Source organism: Sphaerodactylus townsendi, linkage group LG08, assembly GCF_021028975.2.
Source record: "Sphaerodactylus townsendi isolate TG3544 linkage group LG08, MPM_Stown_v2.3, whole genome shotgun sequence".
NCBI classification, from domain to species: domain Eukaryota; kingdom Metazoa; phylum Chordata; class Lepidosauria; order Squamata; family Sphaerodactylidae; genus Sphaerodactylus; species Sphaerodactylus townsendi.
Window position 1 is genome coordinate 111,170,773 of NC_059432.1, and position 24,339 is coordinate 111,195,111.

The 24,339-nt window shown below is 46.5% G+C and overlaps 1 protein-coding gene across 1 annotated transcript in view; it reads right to left on the minus strand.

The window, feature by feature from the left end:
* Positions 1-24,339, minus strand: part of LOC125438540 (DIS3-like exonuclease 2) — a 77,047-nt gene that overhangs the window by 42,004 nt on the left and 10,704 nt on the right. The window contains exon 4 of the mRNA XM_048506971.1: positions 7,413-7,514. Coding sequence (XP_048362928.1) covers positions 7,413-7,514 — 102 coding nt within the window. The remainder of the gene's footprint in view (positions 1-7,412; positions 7,515-24,339) is intronic.

Genomic DNA, 24,339 nt, shown 5'->3' on the forward strand with positions numbered 1-24,339 from the left:
CTCTGTGTGTTTTTTTTAAACAAGCCCTGATCACAAAACAGATAACAGATGTTAGGCAAATCACATGAATCCCGAAAACTATCAACAGCATGTGGAATTTGCTGGAAGGAGGAACCAGGAAGAACTCGGAATAGAGTCAGGTCTCGAAGCCTGAAGCAATAAACGGACTCTGCATTGTAGATCAGCAGCGTTTATTGATAGGCATCAAAGCACCCAGCTGGACAAACCCAGTTCTGGCGAACCTGGCTGTTGCTACCCCATTTATTCCGATGTTAGTTCCCCCTCATATTTTCCCAAGAAATGTGAGAAATAGTTAGTTTGGAGCCGAGGTGCCCCAAGGTCGGCGACAGATAGAGAGCCACCTGGCCTCCTGCCCCCACAGGATAACGAAAACATCCCATTTCCCATGAAACCAAAAGTGTCAGGGGTGAGCCTAGTTATCTACTCGGCATGTGAAGCCATAAAGCAAAGATCAATGAAAGAATGTCCCAGAACCGCACTGGTAACATATAGCAGGCTGGTTACGTATATCTTGCAGCGATTACATTGAGCTAGGAATGCATCTCAATCAACTAGATACAATCCCCCTGACAAACAGGTGCATTTTTAATGATGCTTTTTGGTCTCGGGTTCAGATTCACAAGTCCTGGCTGCTGCTCTCTGGGGCAGTGCAAGAAGACAGAGGTAAGAAACTCTGTTCCAGTTACAGATTCAAGGAGGAGGAGGAGGAGGAAGAGTAGAATTTATATCCCCCCTTTCTCTCCTGTAAGTAAACTCAAGGGGGCTTACAATCTCCTTTCCCTTCCCCCCCCCCCCCAACAAACACCCTGTGCGGTGGGGGGCGGGGGGGCTGAGAGAGTTCCAAAGAACTGTGACTAGTCCAAGGTCACCCAGCTGGCATGTGTCGGAGTGCACAAGCTAATCTGCTTTGCCAGCTAAGCCTCTACAGTTCAAGTGGCAGAGCAGAGAATCAAACCCAGTTCTCCAGATTAGAGTGCACCTGCTCTTAACCACTACCCCATGCTGGCTCTTGACTTACAGTGACCCCATTGAGGGATTTTTCAAAGCAACAGACATTCAGAGGCCTCACGCTGGCTGCGACTTGATGGTCCTTCCCCCCACCGCCTGACACAGCCTCTCTCTCGCCGACCAGAACACAAAAGCCGTCTCACTCCAACGCCAACGAAACTTGGGCGGAGCGCTTCCTTGCACATGGGTCTGGTTATCTATGACATCAGCTATCCTCTTGATCCGGTCAGATCCCCTCCCAGAGTGACCGGCTGTGCAACGTGAGAAGTGGGTTCTGCCAAGGCCAGGCAAGATTTTGCAATGAAGGACCTCTGCAGTGGTGGGATCCAAAAACTTTAATAACAGGTTCCGATGGTGGTGGGATCCAAACAGTGGCGGCGGCGCACAAACGCGCCTCCGGTCCCTATTGGGCAGGGAGGTTGCTTTAGCAGCCCCTTCTCGGCACTCAGAAAAAATCAGTAACCACTTCTCGAGAAGTCGTGAGAACTGGTTGGATCCCACCTCTGGACCTCTGCTCTGATCCCACCTCTGGACCTCCTACGCCGCAGCAGTGGCGTAGGAGGTTAAGAGCTCGTGTATCTAATCTGGAGGAACGGGTTTGATTCCCAGCTCTGCCGCCTGAGCTGTGGAGGCTTATCTGGGGAATTCAGATTAGCCTGTGCACTCCCACACACGCCAGCTGGGTGACCTTGGGCTAGTCACAGCTTCTCGGAGCTCTCTCAGCCCCACCTACCTCACAGGGTGTTTGTTGTGAGGGGGGAAGGGCAAGGAGATTGTAAGCCCCTTTGAGTCTCCTGCAGGAAAGAAAGGGGGGATATAAATCCAAACTCTTCTTCTTCTTCTTTCCTGCATGAAGCAAACTAGCCAAGGCTCCGAACATGAGAAACGCCCTTGACCCAACGGGAGAGCACTCCTCTTGGCTGCGAGAGAGAGACACCCGCCATTCTTCTTGCAGCCTTCAGAAATGCACAATGAATTTCCGCTCCACCGCTCCCCGTGCCAGCGTGCCATTTGGGTGTGGGGGTGTGTACAAGGACAAGCGCCACAAGGTCAGAGGAAGCCCCTCTTTCTCAAATACAAAAGGCCGGGAACATGGCGGGTTCTTTTATTTTTCTTAATGAGGATGGCCCAAACTGGCCAAAGCTCGTCAGCTCCTGAAAGCTAAGCAGGGTCGGTCCCGTTCAGTACTTGGATGGGATACTGCACTGTCAGGCAACGGCAAACCACCTCGTAATGCCTCTTCCCTTGAAAACCCTACAGGACTGCCACACGTGGGCTGGCTTGATGACACTCTCCACCAGCTTTAGGCACCTCGCAGGGTTGTTGTGAGGATAAAACGGAAGCGGAGCACCGCATATGCCATGTTGTATCCTCGCCAGGGAGAAAGACGAGATAGAAATAATGTAAAATGAAATAAATAATTAAATAAATGACTAATCAGCTCCACGCAAACATAGGATAACTATAGACAAAAGAAACAAAGGCCAGGATACTTCTACTCAGATGCTCCCACCCAGAGGTGGGATCCAGCAGGTTCTCACAGGTTCCTGAGAGTAGGTTACTCATTATTTGTGTGTGCCAAGAAGGGGTCACTAATTGGTGATTTTGCCACGTGATTTTTGCCTTAGTTACGCCCCTCCTCTCAGCAGTAGCGCGCAGAACTTGAAGCAGTCTAGCAGGAGGTGCACCGGCGTATGCAAGGGCATGCCTTCGCCTCGCATGCATTCGCTTCCGCCCAAGGACTGTGATCCATGAGCTGCTGTGTCCTTTGCCGCAGCCCTCATCGAAATGCCCGACCATGCCCCCGTCGTGCCCCGCCCAGCCCCATTGGCGCTACACCACAGTTTGAATCCCACCACTATGGGAACCTGTTACTAAAATTTTTGGATCCCACCACTGCTCCCACCTATTGACCTTGCTATCTTCATTGTTACTCCCATGCTATAGACTTCATTGTTACTCATACTTCTATTCAGATGCCCTCACCTATTGACCTGGCTGTCTTCTTTGTTACTTACAGACAATGTTTCTTCACCCACCCTGGACACTCCAACAGGCATATATACTCCACTTGCTTTCCCAACATCAGATCCTCTGAAGATGCCGGCCACAGATGCAGGCGAAACGTCAGGAGAGAATGCTGCTAGAACACGGCCACACAGCCCGGAACCATTAACATTGCGCACCCAAATAAATAAAATCGACTTGCATTTTCTTAGATGCCATTCAAGCGTGAGACTTGTTTCACATTACATGTTGTCTCAGGAGTGTCAGAACCTGTCAAAAAGGCAGTGTGCACACTGTGTGTATATAACTGATAAGACCTGTGCACCTGATTGGTACCCATTTTGTGTATAGTTGGCACAGGGAACGCAGAGGAGTGCACCTGCAAACACCTGTGGTTTGGCGAAGCGCTTTAGCAGTTGTAGCAATAAATAGAACTTCTGCACCGTTGACTGTATGTCTGTCAGTTGTTTCTGCGTTGCTTTCTACAAAGTGGCCTACTCCCGAGTAACCGCTGCTTCAACAGAGAGCTGCGCCAGTCCAAAAACTAACATCTGGAAAGCAAAGAATGCCATCTGTGTAGCAACCTTGTATCAGGACCAACCCAACAATAATAGTGCGTGAGTTTTCTAGTTCCCCAGAACTCTTCGTTAGGGCAGAGGCTACAGAATGGAGGGAGGGTTGAAAAGATGTTTTAGGTCAGCATTTCCCAGCCTGTGGGTCCTGACTTAAAAATGGGTCACAAATGGATCCCGGACTTTTGCCACCTGAAGAAGAGTCTGGATTTATATCCCGCCTTTCTCTCCTGCAAGGAATCCCAAAGTGGCTGACAAACTCCTTTCCCTTCCTCTCCCCACAACAGACACCTTGTGAGGCAGGTGGGGCTGAGAGAGTTCTGAGAGAACTGGGACTGGCCCAAGGTCATCCAGCAGGCTTCATGTGGAGGAGTGGGAAAACAAACCCGGTTCTCCAGGTTAGACTGCACTTGCTCTTCATCATTACACCACGCTGGTTCTCCTGATTGCTTGACTCACACATGATGTGAGTTTTTGTTTGTTAACATATTTGAAATGAGTCACTGTATACCAAATAAATTTTGAGTCACTGTCCCAAAAGAATTGGAAACCAGTTTTAGGTCACAGAGCCAGTGTGGTGTAATGGTTAAGAGTAGGTGGACTCTAATCTGGGGAACTTTGATTCCCCGCTCTTCCACAGAAAGAAAGAAAGAAAGAAAGAAAGAAAGAAAGAAAGAAAGAAAGAAAGAAAGAAAGAAAGAAAGAAAGAAAGAAAGAAAGAAAGAAAGAAAGAAAGAAAGAAAGAAAGAAAGAAAGAAAGAAAGAAAGAAAGAAAGAAAGAAAGAAAGAAAGAAAGAAAGAAAGAGAGAAAGTGAAAACAGGCCATTGAAAACAAATTGCATTTAGTTAGGTTTACTAGCAGTATGGAGTTGTGACATTAAATCTGGTTTCTATGTACTTTATTTTATATATTTTGATCTATGTAGCAAGCCACCTTGAACTCTACAAGGAAGACTAAGGGGGCTAATAAACGTTTTAAGTGAAAATAAATAAATAAATATGTATTCTACATCGGGGCTTCCTCTGCTCAGCTCTTTTTAGAAGTTTTATATAGCTGCCACTGTAAGATACGGGGTCTTTGCATTCATATTTCCGGGGGGGGGGGTCATTCCTCAAAGCTTCTATTCGTGAACCCTTGCCACTTTCGGGTCTACTCGTCCAAACTTTTGAAGATTCCAGGTCCTCCCCAGTCACCACACGGAAAGCCCGATATTTATTGTAACGGATGACAGCCGAATTCAACGGCACTGCTTTTACTAGCCTGGGATACGAAACAAGGGTTCCTATTCCCTGGCAGTGCCCCAAACCTGCTGCTGTTTCTCCAGCCTGTAAAAAGTAGCAACCCTTTCATTAAGTTCTTTAATAATAATGCCTTCCCCAGGATTCCTTCTCTCTGCAGCTGCATTTATTGGTTCCAAATGCAACATGCGCCGACGCAGTTCTGGCGTTTGGGTTTAGTTGTGGCAGATGATTAATTCAAGACACAAAGATGCTCAAAAAAGGACAGAAAGAGAGATACGTGGGTTGGATTTCTATAGGACATCCATGGGGTAGAAAATGTCGACAGAGAGAAATTTTTCTCTCTTTCTCACAATACCAGAACCAGGGGGCATCCATTGAAAATGCTGGGGGGAAGAATTAGGACTAATAAAAGGAAACACTTCTTCACGCACAGTGTGATTGGTGTTTGGAATATGCTGCCACAGGAGGGGGTGATGGCCACCAACCTGGATAGCATTAAAAGGGGCTTGAACAGATTTATGGAGGAGAAGTCGATCTATGGCTACCAATCTTGAGCCTCCTTGATCTAAGGTTGCAAATGCCTTAGCAGACCAGGTGCTCAGGAGCAGGAGCAGCAGCAGAAGGCCATTGCTTTCACATCCTGCCTGTGAGCTCCCAAAGGCACCTGGTGGGCCACTGCGAGTAGCAGAGTGCTGGACTAGATGGACTCTGGTCTGATCCAGCAGGCTCGTTCTTAGGTTCTTATTTTGTACATGTGACAACGCACGCTGCTTCCCTTATTCAAGAATAATAAAGATGTCCATAGATGTCTGGCTAGCCTCAACCAGATGCCAGCCACAGATGCAAGTGAAACATCAGGAGAAAATGCTGCTGGAACACAGCCATACAACCCAGAAAACCCACAACACCTCAGTAGTGAATGTTGTAAAGGTCTCTGTTTTGATCTCCTCTGCTATGGGGAGTGGTGTGTATTCCATCTATCAATTCCGATGCCAAGAGAGGGGCTTCCCCTGAATATGCTTTCCCGCTCCCAATCAATATGCATAGCAGCTAAGTCTTTCCTACAGCTTTGACCATTGACATCTGGGTAACAATAGCCCAGCCCTGGGAGAGGTTGGGAGGGGGGAACGGAAAGGAGTTTGTAAGCCCCTTTGAGTGTCCTCGCGGGAGAGAAAGGGGGGACATAAATCTAACTCTTCTTCTTCTTATATAACAGTGATGGCGAACCTTTTTGAGACCGAGTGCCCAAATTGCAACCCAAAATCCACTTATTTATCGCAGAGTGCCAACACGGCAATTTAACCTGAATACTGAGGTTTTAGCTTAGAAAAAATTGTTGGCTCCGAGGCGTGCATTACTCGGGAGTAAGCTTGGTGGTAGTCGGTGGCTTTGCTTTGAAGCAACTGTGCAACTCTTCCAATGGGTGAATCACAACCCTAGGAGGGTTTACTCAGAAGCAAGCCCCATTGCCAGCAACCAAGCTTACTCCCAGGAAAAGGATCGCACTTCAGTTCTTCGCGTGATGAAAAAATCCTCAGTGCGGGGCTTTAATTTCCAGCACTTCCTAACAGGGTTACCTACACTGCTTCCCCAAAACCAGGTCTTAGGTTTAATGCTAATAATTGAGCCCAACAGCCCTTGCCAACCTAGGTGTGTGTGTGGGAGGGGCAACTCTGTTTGTTCGTGCCCACAGAGATGGCTCTGAGTGCCACCTCTGGCACCCGTGCCATAGGTTCGCCACCACTGTTATATAACAACTGCTTCTGGCCGGAGTTCTCAGCCTGAGCAACAGCTGAGCTGCTCCACTGATCCTTGTGAGTCCTGCTTGGATCTGTTCTGAAACACCAGTTTCCTCACCTACCTCCAGTACGGACAGCAGGCCCACCTACCAGACTTTTCACAAGGATCTTCCTGTGTAATGCAACAAAAGGGTTTTTGTCAAAGGCTTTCACGGCTGGAATCACTGGGGTGCTGTGTGGTTTCCGGGCTGTATGGCCTTGTTCTAGCAGCATCCTCTCCGGATGTTTCGCCTGCATCTGTGGCTGGCATCTTCAGAGGATCTGATAGTAGGAATGGAAAGCAAGTGGAGTATATATACTGTGAGGTCAAAAAGTGGGGCCATCTGAATAGAGTAGCCTGGCATGTGAGTCACAGAGAAGTCTGTAGCCTGGGAGTAACAATGAAGCTAGCAAGGTCAATAGGTGAATGGATCTGAATAGAAGTATCCTGGTCTTTGTTCCCTTTGATTGCTATAGTCTATAGTTGTCCTGTGGTATACTGTGTTATAGTTGTCCTGTATATACTCCACTTGCTTTCCATTCCTACCATCCTCTGATCCTCTGAAGATGCCAGCCACAGATGCAGGCGAAACGTCAGGAGAGAATGCTGCTAGAACACGGCCATACAGCCCGGAAACCCCACAACACCCCAAAAGGCTTTTTTTTTTCATTCATTAAGATCTTTGATAGGAAATGTTAGAAGATGCTCCTTTCAGCTCAGGGCTGGTTAGCCACCCCCCCTCCCCTCCCCCGTCAACAACCAGGAAAAGATCAAAGCGCTGACCTTCCACTGGTCCTTCGGAAGCAGCTTCACCACCACAATGTCCCCATTCAGAGCTCTGTTGCGAGCCACGACCCCGTCGATGAAGACGTCCCGGATGCCGTCCTGGAAAGGAAGACAGAAAAACAGACACGGCCCTTGAGCAGAGGAGGATGCTCTTGGAACACGGACAGCCTCGCCTGAGAAGGCATCTTGGGGCTCAGCTCTAGCACAGCAACGACGGCTGCCATGAAAGCCCTTTTCAGAAGCCAGTATGGGGGGGCGGGGGGGGGAGGATGGAGGAAACACTGCCTCCTCCAGCCTCAGAGAGGTTGGAGGGGGGAGGGGGTCTGTGAAACAGGAAAAACAATTGAAACAGAAATATCCTTCCCTTTGACATACTGGAAGGCACCTAGTGGCTGACTGAGGAGGCAGAGCTAAAGATCTCTCCAGGATGTTGTGTTGTTGTTGTTGTTGTTGTTGTTGTTGTTGTTGTTGTTGTTGTTGTTGTTATTTTATTGATACAAAAACAGTTATACACAGCAAACAAGATCAATATGCTGGATTTTGTATTACATCACACGTCGGACACTTCCCAAGCATTTAGGACTGTGTGACGTGTTGTTGTTGTTGTTGTTGTTGTTATTTATTCAATTTATTTATTCAATTTAATAGACCGCCCTAACCCCGAAGGGCTCAGGGCGGTTCACAAAACAATCGAACACAATACAACATATGCTTTCAATTAAAACAATACATAGATTAAAACATTAAGACATTAGCAGCAATAATCTTCTATAATCAAAATAAGTAGATGATGTCCAGTGTTAACCCCCGGTAGTAGTAGTAGTAGTAGTAGTAGTAGTAGTAGTAGTAGTAAGAGGAGGAGGAGGAGGAGGAGGAGGAGGAGGAGTTTGGATTTATATCTCTCCTTTCTCTCCTGTAAGGAGACTCAAGGTGGCCTACAAGCTCCTTCCTCTCCCCAAAACAGACACCTTGTGAGGCAGGTGGGGCTGAGAGAGTTCTGAGAGAACTGTGACCAGCCCAAGGTCACCCAGCAGGAATGTGGGGAGGTGCAGAACACATCTGGTTCACTCAGGATAAGCTCTCCGGCCCACTCAGGTGGAGGAGTGGGGAATCAAACCCAGTTCTGTACTGCTTCTATACATGGAGGCACCATTTAGCTAGCTAAAAGCCACTGGAGGGTTCATCCCCCTGAGAGATGTGCCCCATAAGGCTTGCCCCCCAGAGAGAGCAAATGGATCCTTCAGCCAAAGGGACAGCACATCGGGCCCGCCATGGGAACGGGGCAGGCTGGACAGATACTGAAAACAAAAGGAATCGGCAGAATGGGATCCCGTAAAAAAGAAAATTGGATCCTGTCCTCATCCATTTCACAGAGCAACAGGGGATCTTTCCGGCACTTTCTTCTGTTAAATTTCCATTTCAGCCATACCAAAAGAAAAAGAGAGAGAGGCAGCAGCCAGAGCAAACCAAGACACATAAACAAACAGTTGACCATCACAGCTAACAAGCAGCTACTCAGCAGCCTGTAAGGTAGCGGTCTCCAAGAGGAAGACCACGGGAGCAATGGCGCCTACCGACATCTCTCCTGACACTCATGAGCGTTTTTAGAAAGCAGGTAGAAGCCTGTTTGGTTTATGCCCAGCAGGATTTTGATTGGCTGTGCAGAGTGAAACAATAGTTTCTGTTTATCTATCTATCTATCTATCTATCTATCTATCTATCTATCTATCTATCTATCTATCTATCTATCTATCTATCTATCTATCTATCTATCTATCTATCTATCTATCTATCTATCTATCTATCTATCTATCTATCTTCTATCTATCATCTATCTATCTATCATTTATTCATTAGTAGGGCGGTCTCATAATTCAGAGGCTGTTAGGATTACATCAGCTTCTGCCAGCATGGCCAATTGGCCATGCTGGCAGGGGCTGGTGGGAATTGTAGTCCATAACATCTGGAGTGCCAAAGGTTCGCCACCACTGATCTATCTATCTATCTATCTATCTATCTATCTATCTATCTATCTATCTATCTATCTATCTATCTATCTATCTATCTATCTATCTATCTATCATCATCTATCATCATCTATCATCTATCTATCTATCTATCTATCTATCTATCATCTATCTATCATCTATCATCTATCTATCTTCTATCTATCATCTATCTATCATCTATCTATCTATCATCATCATCTATCATCTATCATCTATCAATCATCTATCAATCATCTCTCTCTCTCTCTCTCTCTCTCTCTCTCTCTCTCTCTCTATCTATCTATCTATCTATCTATCTATCTATCTATCTATCTATCTATCATCTATCTATCTTCTATCTATCATCTATCTATCATCTATCTATCTATCATCATCATCTATCATCTATCATCTATCAATCATCTATCAATCATCTCTCTCTCTCTCTCTATCTATCTATCTATCTATCTATCTATCTATCTATCTATCTATCTATCTATCTATCTATCTATCTATCATCTATCTTTTTATCTATTCCATTCCATTATCACGACGACATTCCATTATCGACACCATTCCATTAATCATTCGACGATCATTTATTAATATTCCATTATCTATTTATTTTATTTTATCGATTTATCTATCTATTTTATCTATTTATTTATTTATCTATCTATCTATTCTGGTCGGCCTATCTATCTATTTATTTTATCTATCATCTATCATTTATTTTATTCCATTATCATTCTATCATCTATCTATCTATCATCATCATTCCATTATCTATCATCTATCATCATCTTATCTATCTATTTATCTATTTTATTTATTCATCGATTTTATCTATCTATCTATCGACGACGACGATTTTATTTTATTTTATTTATTCCATCAATACGATATCTATCGACCGGATTCCATCTATCATTTATCTATCGCCATTCCATTTATCTATCTTTCACGACCATCGATTCCATCCGACGACCATCATTTACTATTCCACACGACATCATCTATCATCGACATTCCATCAATCATCGACACCATCTTCTATCTATCTATCGACGATCTATCTATCGACGATACGACGACATCTATCTATTCAACGACATCATCTATCATTCCACCGACCTATCATCATCATCTATCATCTATCATCTATCATCTATCAATCATTCATCAATCCATCTTCTAATCTATTTTATCTATCTATCTATCTATCTATCTATCATCTATCTATCTATCTATCTATCTATCTATCTATCTATCGAGACGACCAATATCTATCATCATCTATCATCTATCATCATCTATCTATCTATCTGGTCGACGATCTATTCCATTTATCTATCTATCTATCTATCTATCCATCATCTATCCATTATCTATTCCATTATTTATTCCATTATCTATCTATTCCATTATCACGACCTATCATCTATCATTCACTAATCATCTATCACCTTTATTTTATTTTATTCCATTTATTTTATTTATTCCATTTTATTAATTATCTATCTATTAATCAATTTTATCTATCTATCTACCATTCCATTTATCTATTTATCTATTTATCTATCTATTTATCTTTATTTCATCTACTATCTATTCATTTTATCATTTATCATCTATCATCATTTTATCATTATCTATCTATCGACGACGACGATTTATTTATTTATTCCATCTATCTATCTATTTATCTATTCCATTCTATCTATTTTATTTTATCAATTCATCTATCTATCTTTTCTATTCCACGATTCATCATCTATCGACATTAATATCATTCCATTATCGATTAACTATCATTAATCATCTTCTATCTATTTTAATTTATTTATCGACTTATCTATCTATTTGTCGAGCATTATCTATCATCTCCTCCATCGACTTTATTCCATTATCTATTCCATTATCTATCGACGACATTTATCATCTATCATTTATCATCGACCAATCATCTATTAATCATTCTTCGACGATTTTATTAATATTTATCTATCGACGATTTTATCTATTTATCTATCTATCTATCTATTCTATCTATCTATCTATCTATCGGTCGAATATCTATCATCGACACGTATCATTTATTCCATTTATCATCTATCGACATCATCACATTCATTATCGCATTATCGACATTTATTAATTCATTCATTAATTCATTTCTATCTATTTTATCTATTTTATCATTCCATTATCTATTCCATTCTATTTTATCTATCTATTCTATTCCATCGACGATTTATTTATTTATTTTATTTTATTATCGCATTATCGGTCATTTATCGACATTTTATTCCATTATCTATCGCGACATCGGATTTTATTTTATCATTATCATTTATTATCGACATCGCATTAATCATCTTCGATTTATCTATTCCATTACTATTCCATTATCTATCATTCCATTAATCATCTATCATTTCATCGATCTATCGACGACGACATTCCATTATCGACGATTTTATTTATCTATTCCATTATCGACGACGACACATTATCTATCATTCCATTAATTCATCTTCTATCGAGACGACGACATCATTTATCATCGACATCGACATCAATCATCGAGACCATCTTTCATCGTCATCATCGACATCGACGACGATCGACGACGACGACGACGACGACATCGACATCGACGATTCCGACGACACGACGACATTTATCGACGACATTACTTCCATTATCGACATTAATCTTCGACGACGACGACGACGCATTCACTACCATTCCATTCCATTATCGCATTATCGACATCCATCGACACCATCTTCGACGACGCATCGCATTATCTATCATCTATCTATCTATCGAATATCTATCGATCATCGACGACGATCATCTATCATCTATCATCTATCATCTATCAATCGACACCTATCTCTATCTATCGATCGATCGATTCGACGACGATGACGATCTATCATTACAGGTATTACACCCTACCCAGACAGTGCCAGGCCGAGGGTAGGAATATCTTTTAACACGCAACCATTTACCAAACAATACAGGAAATTTAAAACTCTATCCACCGGAACAATTACACTAAACCACTAAAATCAAGATGGCAAATAAACAAGGCCACGTCAGCCCATCCGGCCCAGCTCGGTATGAATCTATGTAACTCAGACCGGCCATGGTTATTGTAATGTGATTTTTATTGCAGTTTTAATTGTTATATTTATTCATGATGCTTTTGTGGTGGTTTTATTGATTTTTTTAACCATTGTAAGGTGCCTAGAGACACTAGTGTCTTCCAACTCTATGATTGTATTCCCATGCATCATGTCCCTACGTAGTCATTTTGTCATTGCCCAGCAACTCACCTTGGAGATTCCTCCCATGGCGCCACAACCATCCCTCAGTTCTTACCATACCGTGAACACCTTTTTGGTCTGCAATCTTGGCCACTCAAACTGCCACTAATTATCTCATCCACAAATCAATGCATGAACAAATTAAATGAGTACTCCTCGGGCCCCAGTATCATTTCTTTTGGAACCCCAGTGTTTAATAAGTGGTGCAGTGGTTAAGAGCAGGTGGGATTCTAATCTGAGAACCAGGTTTGATTCCCACTCCTCCACCTGAGTGGCAGAGGTTTATTCAGGTGAGACTGGAATGTGGCTTCTCCACACTCCTGCTGGGTGACCTGAGGAGCCAGTCAGCAGTTCTTGCAAGAACTCTCTAAAAAAAGCCCCACCCTTGCCTCACAAGGTGTCTGTTGTGGGAAAGGAGGAGAGGAAAGGAGCTTTAAGCCCCTTTAGTCTCCTTACAGGAGGTGGGGTATAACCAAACTCTTTCTTCTCATCCCATGACTGCAAATGGGTTTGACTTCCAGGAGTCTTTGACAGATACTTTGTCAAAATGTCTTTGAAAGTCCAAGTACCTCTCTTTCTCACAATGCTGGAACCAGGGGCACTACATTGTGAAAATGCTGGGAGGGGAGAATTGGGACTGACAAAAGGAAACACCTCTTCTCAATGAACGCGTGGATTGGTGTTTGGAATATGCTGCACACCAGTGAGGGGTGGATGGCCACTCACCTGGATAGCTTTAAAAGGGGCTTGGACAGATTTATGGAGGAGAAGTCGATCTATGGCTACCAATCTTGATCCTCCTTGATCTGAGGTTGCAAATGCCTTAACAGACCAGGTGCTCAGGAGCACCAGCAGCAGCAGAAGGCCATTGCTTTCACCTCCTGCAGGTGAGCTCCCAAAGGCACCTGGTGGGCCACTGCGAGTAGCAGAGAGCTGGACTAGATGGACTCTGGTCTGATCCAGCTGGCTTGTTCTTATGTTCTTATGTTCTTAATGTCTATATTGAGACTGGGATATAAGGGCTGAGGGATCTCCATTCCTACTCGTATCTGACGAAGGGAGTGTTGCGTCCAGAAAGTCCATATCTCGAAAATCATACTGGTCCCTGCAGTGCTACTGGACTTAAATCTAACTTTCGGTTCTCATGGAAGTATTCTAGGGAAAGAAGAGTGAGTTTATGGGGGAAGAAGCAGCCAACTGAGAAATCCCAGTTGTCTGCAGCCTAACCCGTTCACTGATACAACGAAACAGCCTCTGAAGAGCTGATGAAAGTGCAGAGAATTTCCCTCTTCTTCCTCTACCCTTGCAACATTCGGTGCGGCCGCCGGCAGCTGGAAGGGACCGCTTTTTGTGCACAGAGTAAATAAAATCACGGGGTAGAGGAAATGGCCGGCCGTAATCGCCCTCTGGCACGGCTCCCGTCTTACGGAGTGCTGCGGGAGGCGATGATTGAAACGGGAAGGCGCTTCTCTCGGATGATGTCAAACATTTTCTAAGTACGTGGTGGGATAGCGGGAGGGGGGAGAGGGAAGAGAGAAATCTGCGCTCTTCCAAAGGACAACTTCCAGCTTGAATTAGGCCAGTCCAAGAAACTTTGCAATTTTTCGGCATCTTGTCATGGGAGGCACAGCTGTCGAGCGGCTGCCGGGGGTAACTCTGTCCTGCTGTGGGATGGCCTCGGTTTCACACCAGGGCAGCGGCTTTTTGCCTCGATTCGTACGCTTCCAGCCTCCGGGCAAGATAGGATTTGCAGGCGCAGCCCTGTGGCCCTTGCGAGGTGGCCGTGCATTCGGGCGATAAATGCAGGATTGGGTGCTGAGTGGTTTCCGGGCTGTATGGCCGTGTTCTAGCAGCATTCTCTCCTGACGTTTCGCCTGCATCTGTGGCTGGCATCTTCAGAGGATCTACATCTACAGCCCGGAAACCACACAGCACCCAAGTGATTCCGGCCGTGAAAGCCTTCGACAATACAAATGCAGGATTGTCGTGCAACCGCAGTTTCTTTCGCCCAGTGCAACTCTGGAGAGAGAAACTATTTTCCCCAGGGGTAGACCACAATATTTTTTGGTCCTCGTCAGATGCAGGCTCTCTCTTCTCTTTGATCTACCGTGTTTCCCCGAATATAAGACAGTGTCTTATATTAATTTTGCCCCTAAGATGGCATGTCTTATTTTCAGGGGATGTCTTATTTTTCTGTGTTCTGTTCGTCGGGCATGCTTCCAAACAAAAACTTTGCTACGTCTTACTTTCGGGGGATGCCTTATATTTCGCACTTCAGCAAAACCTTGACTATGTCTTATTTTTAGGGGATGTCTTATATTCGGGGAAACAGGGTAGCTCGGTGATGGCGAACCTATGGCACGGGTGCCAGAGGTGGCACTCAGAGCCCTTTCTGCGTGCACGCATGCACAGAGTTCATCATGTGGGGGTGGGATGGAAAACCACCCCCCCACACACATCTAGGCTAGCCTGGGCATGATCCTTTACCTGGGAGTAAGCTCGATTGCTGGTAATGGGGCTTGCTTCTGAGTAAACCCTCCTAGGGTCGTGATTCACCCATTCGAAGCGTTGCACGGTTGCTTCACCAAGCTTACTCCCGAGTAATGTGCGCCTTGGAGCCAACTGTTTTTTCTAAACTAAAACCTCAGTATTCAGGTTAAATTGCCGTGTTGGCACTTTGGGATAAATAAGCGGGTTTTGGGTTGCAATGTGGGCACTCGGTCTCGAAAAGGTTCGCCATCACTGATCTAGCTGGTAGTGGATCCAGTACAATTTGGAACGGCGTAGACCTGGGATCCCGAACGTGCTGCTTGCGGACTCTTTGACGCCTGGTAAAACCTCACCTGGCGGCCACCAAGTGTTTTCAGGAAGTGTGTGGAGCAGGTGGGGCTATTGCCTGCTTCTGATGGACCACTGGAGAACTGACAGGCTGTGCAGATTCAAATAATGCTGTGTTGGTGGCAGAAGCTACCATTGTTGGCTTCATTATCTCCTCTCACACCTATTTCCCAGTGTAGTTTTAAAAGGTATACCTCTTCTTCACTGCGTTTGGAATTCCTCTGGTTGAGGGTATGGCTCCACCTCCAGCAGCATCCATTTTGTGTCTGGCTCCACCTCCAGCAGCATCCATTTTGTGTCTGGCTCCACCTCCAGCAGCATCCATTTTGTGTCTGGCTCCACCTCCAGCAGCATCCATTTTGTGTCTGGCTCCACCTCCAGCAGCATCCATTTTGTGTCTGGCTCCACCTCCAGCAGCCTCCATTTTGTGTCTGGCTCCACCGCCAGCAGCATCCATTCTGTGTCTGGCTCCGCCTCCAGCAGCATCCATTCTGTGTCTGGCTCCACCTCCAGCAGCGTCCATTTTGTGTCTGGCTCCACCTCCAGCAGCGTCCATTTTGTGTCTGGCTCCACCTCCAGCAGCATCCATTTTGTGTCTGGCTCCACCTCCAGCAGCATCCATTTTGTGTCTGGCTCCACCGCCAGCAGCATCCATTCTGTGTCTGGCTCCGCCTCCAGCAGCATCCATTCTGTGTCTGGCTCCACCTCCAGCAGCGTCCATTTTGTGTCTGGCTCCACCTCCAGCAGCGTCCATTTTGTGTCTGGCTCCACCTCCAGCAGCATCCATTTTGTGTCTGGCTCCACCTCCAGCAGCATCCATTTTGTGTCTGGCTCCACCTCCAGCAGCCTCCATTTTGTGGTTGGATCCACCAAGCTGTGTCAGATATCCAAAGGTGCCCACAACAGTTGGGGAACCCTGTCGTAGACTGTGGTTGTAGGAATGACCCGTCTGCCTGTTGCTTATAGGTAGTTTGCAGCGCACTTCTCTGCAGAGTGACACCAGCCAAAGCTAATTGGTTTCAACTGACGTAGAGCAAAGTATCTCTGCATACAATTGCACTGCCAATCGCCATCGCCAATGCCCTGGCCACCTTGAGTATTTGCCCCCAAAGCTGGTTAAATGTTTTTAATGGCTTCTCTTGATTGCGCTGAGAGTCTATATAAAGGATCTTTGAGGTGTGGAAACAAGTCTTCTTAACCACACCCCCGCATGCATCTCGGAATGCCTGAAATTTGGTTGAGATGACAGTCGAATGCGAATTTTGACAATCCCAGAGGGACGTGACTGTCTGAAGACGCTGAGACGCACTGGCAGCGGTTCAAGGTCACCTGAAGATGTTTGCCACCATTCACTGGCGCATGCCTGAAAAGTGGTGAAATTCATACCTGCTCTTTGTTTCAGACGGGTATCCAGGTTAGTCCAAAGAAGAAGAGCAAGGTTTGAATCCAGTCAATACCAACAAGATTTCTGGGGTGTAAGCTTTCGAGGGTCAAAATTGCCTTCATCAGATACAAGTGGAATGGAGATCCCTTGTATCCCAGTTAGAAGGTGAAACGGGTATTGCATTGTACCTTTGAAACATAAGAACATAAGAACAAGCCAGCTGGATCAGACCAGGGTCCATCTAGTCCAGCTCTCTGCTACTGGCAGTGGCCCACCAGGTGCCTTTGGGAGCTCACAGGCAGGAGGTGAAAGCAATGGCCTTCTGCGGCTGCTGCTGCTCCTGAGCACCTGGTCTGCTAAGGCATTTGCAACCTCAGATCAAAGAGGATCAGGATTGGTAGCCATAAATCGACTTCTCCTCCATAAATCTGTCCAAGCCCCTTTTAAAGCTATCCAGGTTAGTGGCCATCACCACCTCCTGTGGCAGCATATTCCAAACACCAATCACACGTTGCGTGAAGAAGTGTTTCCTTTTATTAGTCCTCATTCTTCCCCCCAGCATTTTCAATGGATGCCCCCTGGTTCTAGTATTGTGAGAAAGAGAGAGAAATTTCTCTCTGTCAACATTTTCTACCCCATGCATCATTTTATAGACTTCAATCATATCCCCCCTCAGACGTCTCCTCTCCAAACTAAAGAGTCCCAAACGCTGCAGCCTCTCCTCATAGGGAAGGTGCTCCAGTCCCTCAATCATCCTCGTTGCCCTTCTCTGCACTTTTTCTATCTCTTCGATATCCTTTTTGAGATGCAGCGACCAGAACTGGACACAGTACTCCAAGTGCGGTCGCACCACGGCTTTATATAAGGGGCATGACAATCCTTGCAGTTTTATTATTAATTCCTTTCCTAATGATCCCCAGCATAGAGTTTGCCTTTTTCACAGCTGCCATGCATTGAGTTGACATTCCCATGGAACTATCAACTAAGACGCCCAAATCCCTTTCCTGGTCTGTGACTTCTTTCTTTGCAACACCCCTCCCACTTTCGGACTGGGAAATAAGGGTTCAGGGATCTCCATTCCTACTTGTAACTAACAAAAGGATCTTTGAGTTTCAAAAGCCTGCACCCTGGGAATCTTGTTGGTCTTTTGGGTGCTGCTAAACTCGATCTCTGCTTTCAGATGTTTGTGACATTCATCTAGAATCGACAGCATTCACGTGGAATGTCAACGTTCATCGAATATCCATTATGTTGTTCAGGCTAAAGTTATTTGTGGCTTGTCCTCGCAGGTTACACTGCCCCTTTGAGCGGGTGGTCTCTGATCTCTGTTTCTCCTTCTAGCTGTGGCAAGTCTGTAACCAGCAGAGCCTGGCTCTGGCGTTTACCACTTTGGTATCGATCTGTAAGTGTGATCCTTGGTTGATCTCAAAAATCCTTGGTTGACCTCTCACATCTCAAAAAGGATATTGAAGAGATAGAAAAAGTGCAGAGAAGGGCAACGAGGATGATTGAGGGACTGGAGCACCTTCCTTATGAGGAGAGGCTGCAGCGTTTGGGACTCTTTAGTTTGGAGAGGAGACGTCTGAGGGAGGATATGATTGAAGTCTATAAAATGACGCATGGGGTAGAAAATGTTGACAGAGATAAATTTCTCTCTCTTTCTCACAATACTAGAACCAGGGGGCATCCATTGAAAATGCTGGGGGGGAGGGAGAATTAGGACTAATAAAAGGAAACACTTCTTCACGCAACGCGTGATTGGTGTTTGGAATATGCTGCCACAGGAGGTGGTGATGGCCACTCACCTGGATGGCTTTAAAAGGGGCTTGGACAGATTGATGGAGGAGAAGTCGATTTATGGCTACCAATCTTGATCCTCTTTGATCTGAGGTTGCAAATGCCTTAGCAGACCAGGTGCTCAGGAGCAGCAGCAGCAGCAGCAGCAGGCCATTGCTTTCCCCTCCTGCACGTGATCTCCCAAAGGCACCTGGTGGGCCACTGCGAGTAGCAGAGAGCTGGACTAGATGGACTCTGGTCTGATCCAGCAGGCTCGTTCTTATGTTCTGATGTTCTTATGATCTTGCACAGTTAAGCCAACTGTGGCTGTGGATCTCTCCAAGGTCTGAAGTGGAACTTGCTACCTGAAACCATTTTCACTTGGACCTCCTAGACAGCAGGCTCTACCCACTGAATTACAGCCCTTTCCAAAATGAATCTCATCGGGCCCTGTCCTAAAGGCAAGTTGGAGCAGCAGTGGCGTGGTGGTTAAGAGCAGGTGCATTCTAATCTGGAGAACTGGGTTTGATTCCCCACTGGGCCACTGGAGCTGTGGAGGCTTATCTGGTGAACCAGATTAGCTTGTGCTTTCCAACACACGCCAGTTGGGTGGCCTTGGGCTAGTCACAGCTCTTCTGAGCTCTCTCAGCCACTTCGCAGGGTGTTTGTTGTGGGGGGAGGAAAGGAGATTGTAACCCCCTTTGAGTCTCCTTGCAGGAGGGAAAGGGGGAGGTATAAATCCAAACTTCTCCTCCTCCTCTCCCTCTTCCTCTAGAACAGTGGTGGCGAACCTTTGGCACTCCAGATGTTAAGGACTACAATTCCCATCAGCCCCTGTTGGCTGGTTCATCCATCATTTCAAGGTGGGTCTCTGCTATTATTACCATAACCTTTGGCACTCCAGATGTTATGGACTACAATTCCCATCAGCCCCTGTTGGCTGGTCCATCCATCATTTCAAGGTGGGTCTCTGCTATTATTACTATAACCTTTGGCACTCCAGATGTTATGGACTACAATTCCCATCAGCCCCTGTTGGCTGGTCCATCCATCATTTCAAGGTGGGTCTCTGCTATTATTACTATAACCTTTGGCACTCCAGATGTTATGGACTACAATTCCCATCAGCCCCTGTTGGCTGGTTCATCCATCATTTCAAGGTGGGTCTCTGCTATTATTACCATAACCTTTGGCACTCCAGATGTTATGGACTACAATTCCCATCAGCCCCTGCCAGCTTGGCCCATTGGCCATGCTGGTAGGGGCTGAGGGGAATTGTAGTCCATAACATCTGGAGTGCCAAAGGTTCGCCACCACTGCTCTAGAACATGGTCCAGAAGAACCTAGTGCTTAGAAATGAGCCTCGTATTTCAGCTGTTGGGTAAGCGTAGTGGTACTAAGCAGCAGAACTGAACCTAATCACTTTCTGGGAAAGAGTTGTGTAATCTTCTGCCCCGATGTTAAAAAAAGAGCGGTTTTATTGCCAGCAAAGGTTAGCAGCAATAACGAGCAGATAATTAAGGCAGAGGCTGAATTTGCTGGCGTTAGAAAAACAGAGACTTCACCCTCTGCAGCCTGCCACAGCAGTCAGCCATACCTAAACTCCGGCTGTTTGTCTTTTGAACAATTTACGTGGCATTGTGATTTAGGGAACCTGAGGAGAGCCATTTCTTCTTTCAGAATCTAGCCCAGGGCCGAACTTGTGAAATGTGCTTTAGGATGTGACTACGTTTGTTTAGAGTGTTGTGGGTTTTCCGGGTTGTGTGGCCGTGATTCCAGCAGCATTTTCTCCTGACGTTTCGCCTGCATCTGTGGCTGGTGTTCTTGGTGTGGACTTGACCGAGCTCTTTGGAGAGTTTCTCTCCGACACAGCATGTTGGCTAGTGGCGGTATTCTTCTCGTGTGCAGAAGACAAGGAGAGTTTGGATTTATACCCCACCTTTCTCTCCTGTAAGGAGATTCGAGGTGGCTTACAAGCTCCTTTCCCTTCCTCTCCCCACAACAGACACCTGGTGAGGCAGGTGGGGCTGAGAGAGTTCTGAGAGAACTGTGACCAGACCAAGGTCACCCAGCAGGAATGCAGGAGTGGAGACACAAACATGGTTCACCAGATAACATTCCGCCACTCAGGTGGAGGAGTGGGGAATCAATCCCGGTTCTCCAGATTAGAGCCCCCAATTCGGTGCTCCGCAAAATCCGACAATGCTGTCTGACATCAGGGTTGATACCTGTAAGCAGCAAGGAAATAGAAAACTGTCCTGCGTGACTCGGAAATCTGTGCAGCAGCGGCAACTTTCAGTGAGGTTTGGGGATGTGTCTTTCAGTGAGGTTTGGGGATGACTCCCAGAGGATGTATTCCGACAGGAAGTATTCCCGAGGTTCCATGCGGCTGCCACCGTTGCGAGGAATCCGGCCCCGTGAAATAGCCGCAGCTGCTGTTTTTCAAGAAGTCTCACTGCACGCTTCAGCAAAGGTAGAAACTTCTTGATTAAAATATACCCGAGAGACCGTTCCTCGCTGGAGACCGCTGACATTGCAGCGTGCGTTCAAGGGTGGGGAGCTTTCTACGGTTCTGAGCAGCCAGATGAGCTGTTCCTCCCCCCACGTCCCCGAGGACACGCTGAAGAAGGTAAAACTGCACAGTAGAAGCAATTACATTCTGGCGGTCCCAGATGTGCTGAGGAGGGAACTGTGTGAGAGCCGGCATCCAGCTGTGGATCATGGCGGGGAGCGTTTCGCGGCCACCGATCCACCTGGCGCGAATCTGAACGTGTCTCTCGTTCACGGACAACACAATTCCCCTGCAGTTGTTCTGATGAAACGGTCCATTGGTTACTTACCGTGAAGGGACCTTCTACTGGACGTCGGAAGGGCATCTTGATGGCATCTTGATGGGTGGTTTCCAACCCATTCTCAGGGAGGCAGGATATAGAAAGTTGTCACTTCCTGTGAACCGATTGGTCGCCCATTTAGATCCAGTTTACTTTCCTGCCTGACAGGGAGAGCAGCATCCTTTACAGGCTCTGCAAGTTGTTTGTTTATTCTCAGTGTTTGGTGTGTGCGGCCACCGATCCACACCTTGGTGCGAACCTGAACGTGTCTCTCGTTCCCTGACGACACAATTCCCCTGCAGTTGTTCTGATGAAACGGTCCATTGGTTACTTACCATGAAGGAACCTTCTACTGGACGTTGGAAGGGCACCTTGATGGCATCTTGATGGGTGGTTTCCAACCCGTTCTCAGGGAGGCAGGATATAGAAACCTGTCACTTCCTGTGAACCAATTGGTCGCCCATTTAGTTCCAGTTTACTTTCCTGCCCGGCAGGGAGAGCAGGATCCTTTACAGGCTCTGCAAGTTGTTTGTTTATTCTCAGTGTTTAGTATAAAGCGTCACACCCGATCCACTCCAGCGGAAATTAATCTGGAACATGTCTCCGTTCTTCGCTCCCCTGACGACACAATTCCCCTGCAGTTGTTCTGATGAAATTGTTGGTTCTTGTCACTATCAGGTGGCAACATTTGTGACCTCGAACACTATGCTTTCCTTAGTGCTGGGTGCTGTTCGGAGCATTGAAACGATGGGCTAGGAATAAATCATCAGAGGCCCCGCGGGTTCTGTCTGGCACTGAGTACTTCCCCCTCTGGCCTGCAGCAGAGACCCTTCGTGCATGGAAGGCTTTTAGCGCAGCTGTGCACTTTGCAGCGGGGCCTTTCCAAGTTTCCTCGTTTAAACATGAGGAGCAGCAGTGGCATAGGAGGTTAAGAGCTCGTATATTTAATCTGGAGGAACCGGGTTTGATTCCCAGCTCTGCCGCCTGAGCTGTGGAGGCTTCTCTGGGGGATTCAGATTAGCCTGTACACTCCCACACACGCCAGCTGGGTGACCTTGGGCTAGTCACAGCTTCTCGGAGCTCTCTCAGCCCCACCTACCTCATAGGGTGTTTGTTGTGAGGGGGGAAGGGCAAGGAGATTGTCAGCCCCTTTGAGTCTCCTGCAGGAGAGAAAGGGGGGATATAAATCCAAACTCTTCTTCTTCTTCTTCCCCCAAGCCCATAAGCCCTTTTGCTTGCCCACTGAGGAAAATGCTTTAGGTCACAGGTGTCAAACTCATGGCCCTCCAGATGTTCACGAACTACGATTCCCATCAGACCTTGCCAGTTATAGCCAATGCTCAAGTTGGGAGGGACTGGTGGGAATTGTAGTTCATGAACATCTGGAGGGCCATAAGTTTGACACCCCTGCTTTAGGTAGTTGTTTGCCACCTGTTTCTTGTTTTTTTATTAAAGGGCCATTCCTTCGATTTATCTCTCCTGGGATAGACTGGAAGTGCTTCAATTGAAAACAAAAAGGGCCCCTAATTGACCCCTGGAAACGCTAGCGGAACTGTGCTAGCGGAACTGTTCTGGCAGGGGAAGGTGGGGAGCAGCGGAAAAGCTACAGGAAACAAAACTCATACCACTCTGATCCACTTTGCCTGAACAGGGAGTGGGGGATTACACTTTGCCCACTCCTGGAAGCCTTGAGGCTTCTCTGATGTGTGGCACAGTAAGTTCTGAAGAGGGGGGGCGGAACATGTGAGCAATTGAGCATCTGATTCAAAGATAATGTACGTCTGACCCAAAGACGTGCATGAAAGGTCAAGGAGAAAGACAGGCTACCCGCCATCCTGTTCAATAAACAGTTCCATAAACGGCACCAAATCTGACGTTCAAAGCCGAGTACATTAAAAAAGCAGCATGTGCATTATTTCGAGATCAGGTTTACAAATTAGCTCATGCAGCAGACCGGCCGCAGAGAAGCGCATTTGTTTTGGGGAGCTTAACTTAAAGACAGGGGAAAATCTGTAAGCCATCTGTAATCGGTAATCATAAACCCTTGGTTTATAGCGAACCGGTGGTCCCAACCTGGGCTCAGCTGGCTTCGGCAGGCTCAAACCGAGCACCGCCTCTGGAACGCTGTGTGCTCAGACTACCAAAACTTCTCCTTCTGGACAACTGGCACTCATTTCAATGAAGTTTCCACAGATCAGAGACCATATAGGACAGTGGTGGCGAACCTTTGGCACTCCAGATGTTATGGGCTACAATTCCTATCAGTCCCTGCCAGCACGGCCAATTGGCAGGGGCTGATGGGGATTGTAGTCCATAACATCTGGAGTGCCAAAGGTTCGCCACCACGGATATAGGAGCAGGATTTGATGGACTCGACCAAACGGCTTTGCATGGCGCGCACGGATCTTGGGATGTAATTGCTCACTGTCAAACAGGTCCAAGGGGACAGCTCAGGAGCGGGAGCAGAGGTGGGATCCAACCAGTGCTCACCACTTCTCTAGAAGCGGTTGCTAATTTTTTCTGAGTGCCGAGAAGGGGTTACTAAAGCAACCTCCCTGCCCAATAGGGACCGGAGGGGCGTGTGTGCGGCGGCCCCACTGTTTGAATCCCACCGCCATCGGAACCTGTTATTAAAATGTTTGGATCCCACCGCTGGGCGGGAGGCACGTTCACATATGCTGCATAACACACATTCAATCCGTTGTCAATGTACTGCATTTTACAGCGCAGCTGGATTTTACTGTGTGAAATCCACTTGCGAAATCCAGT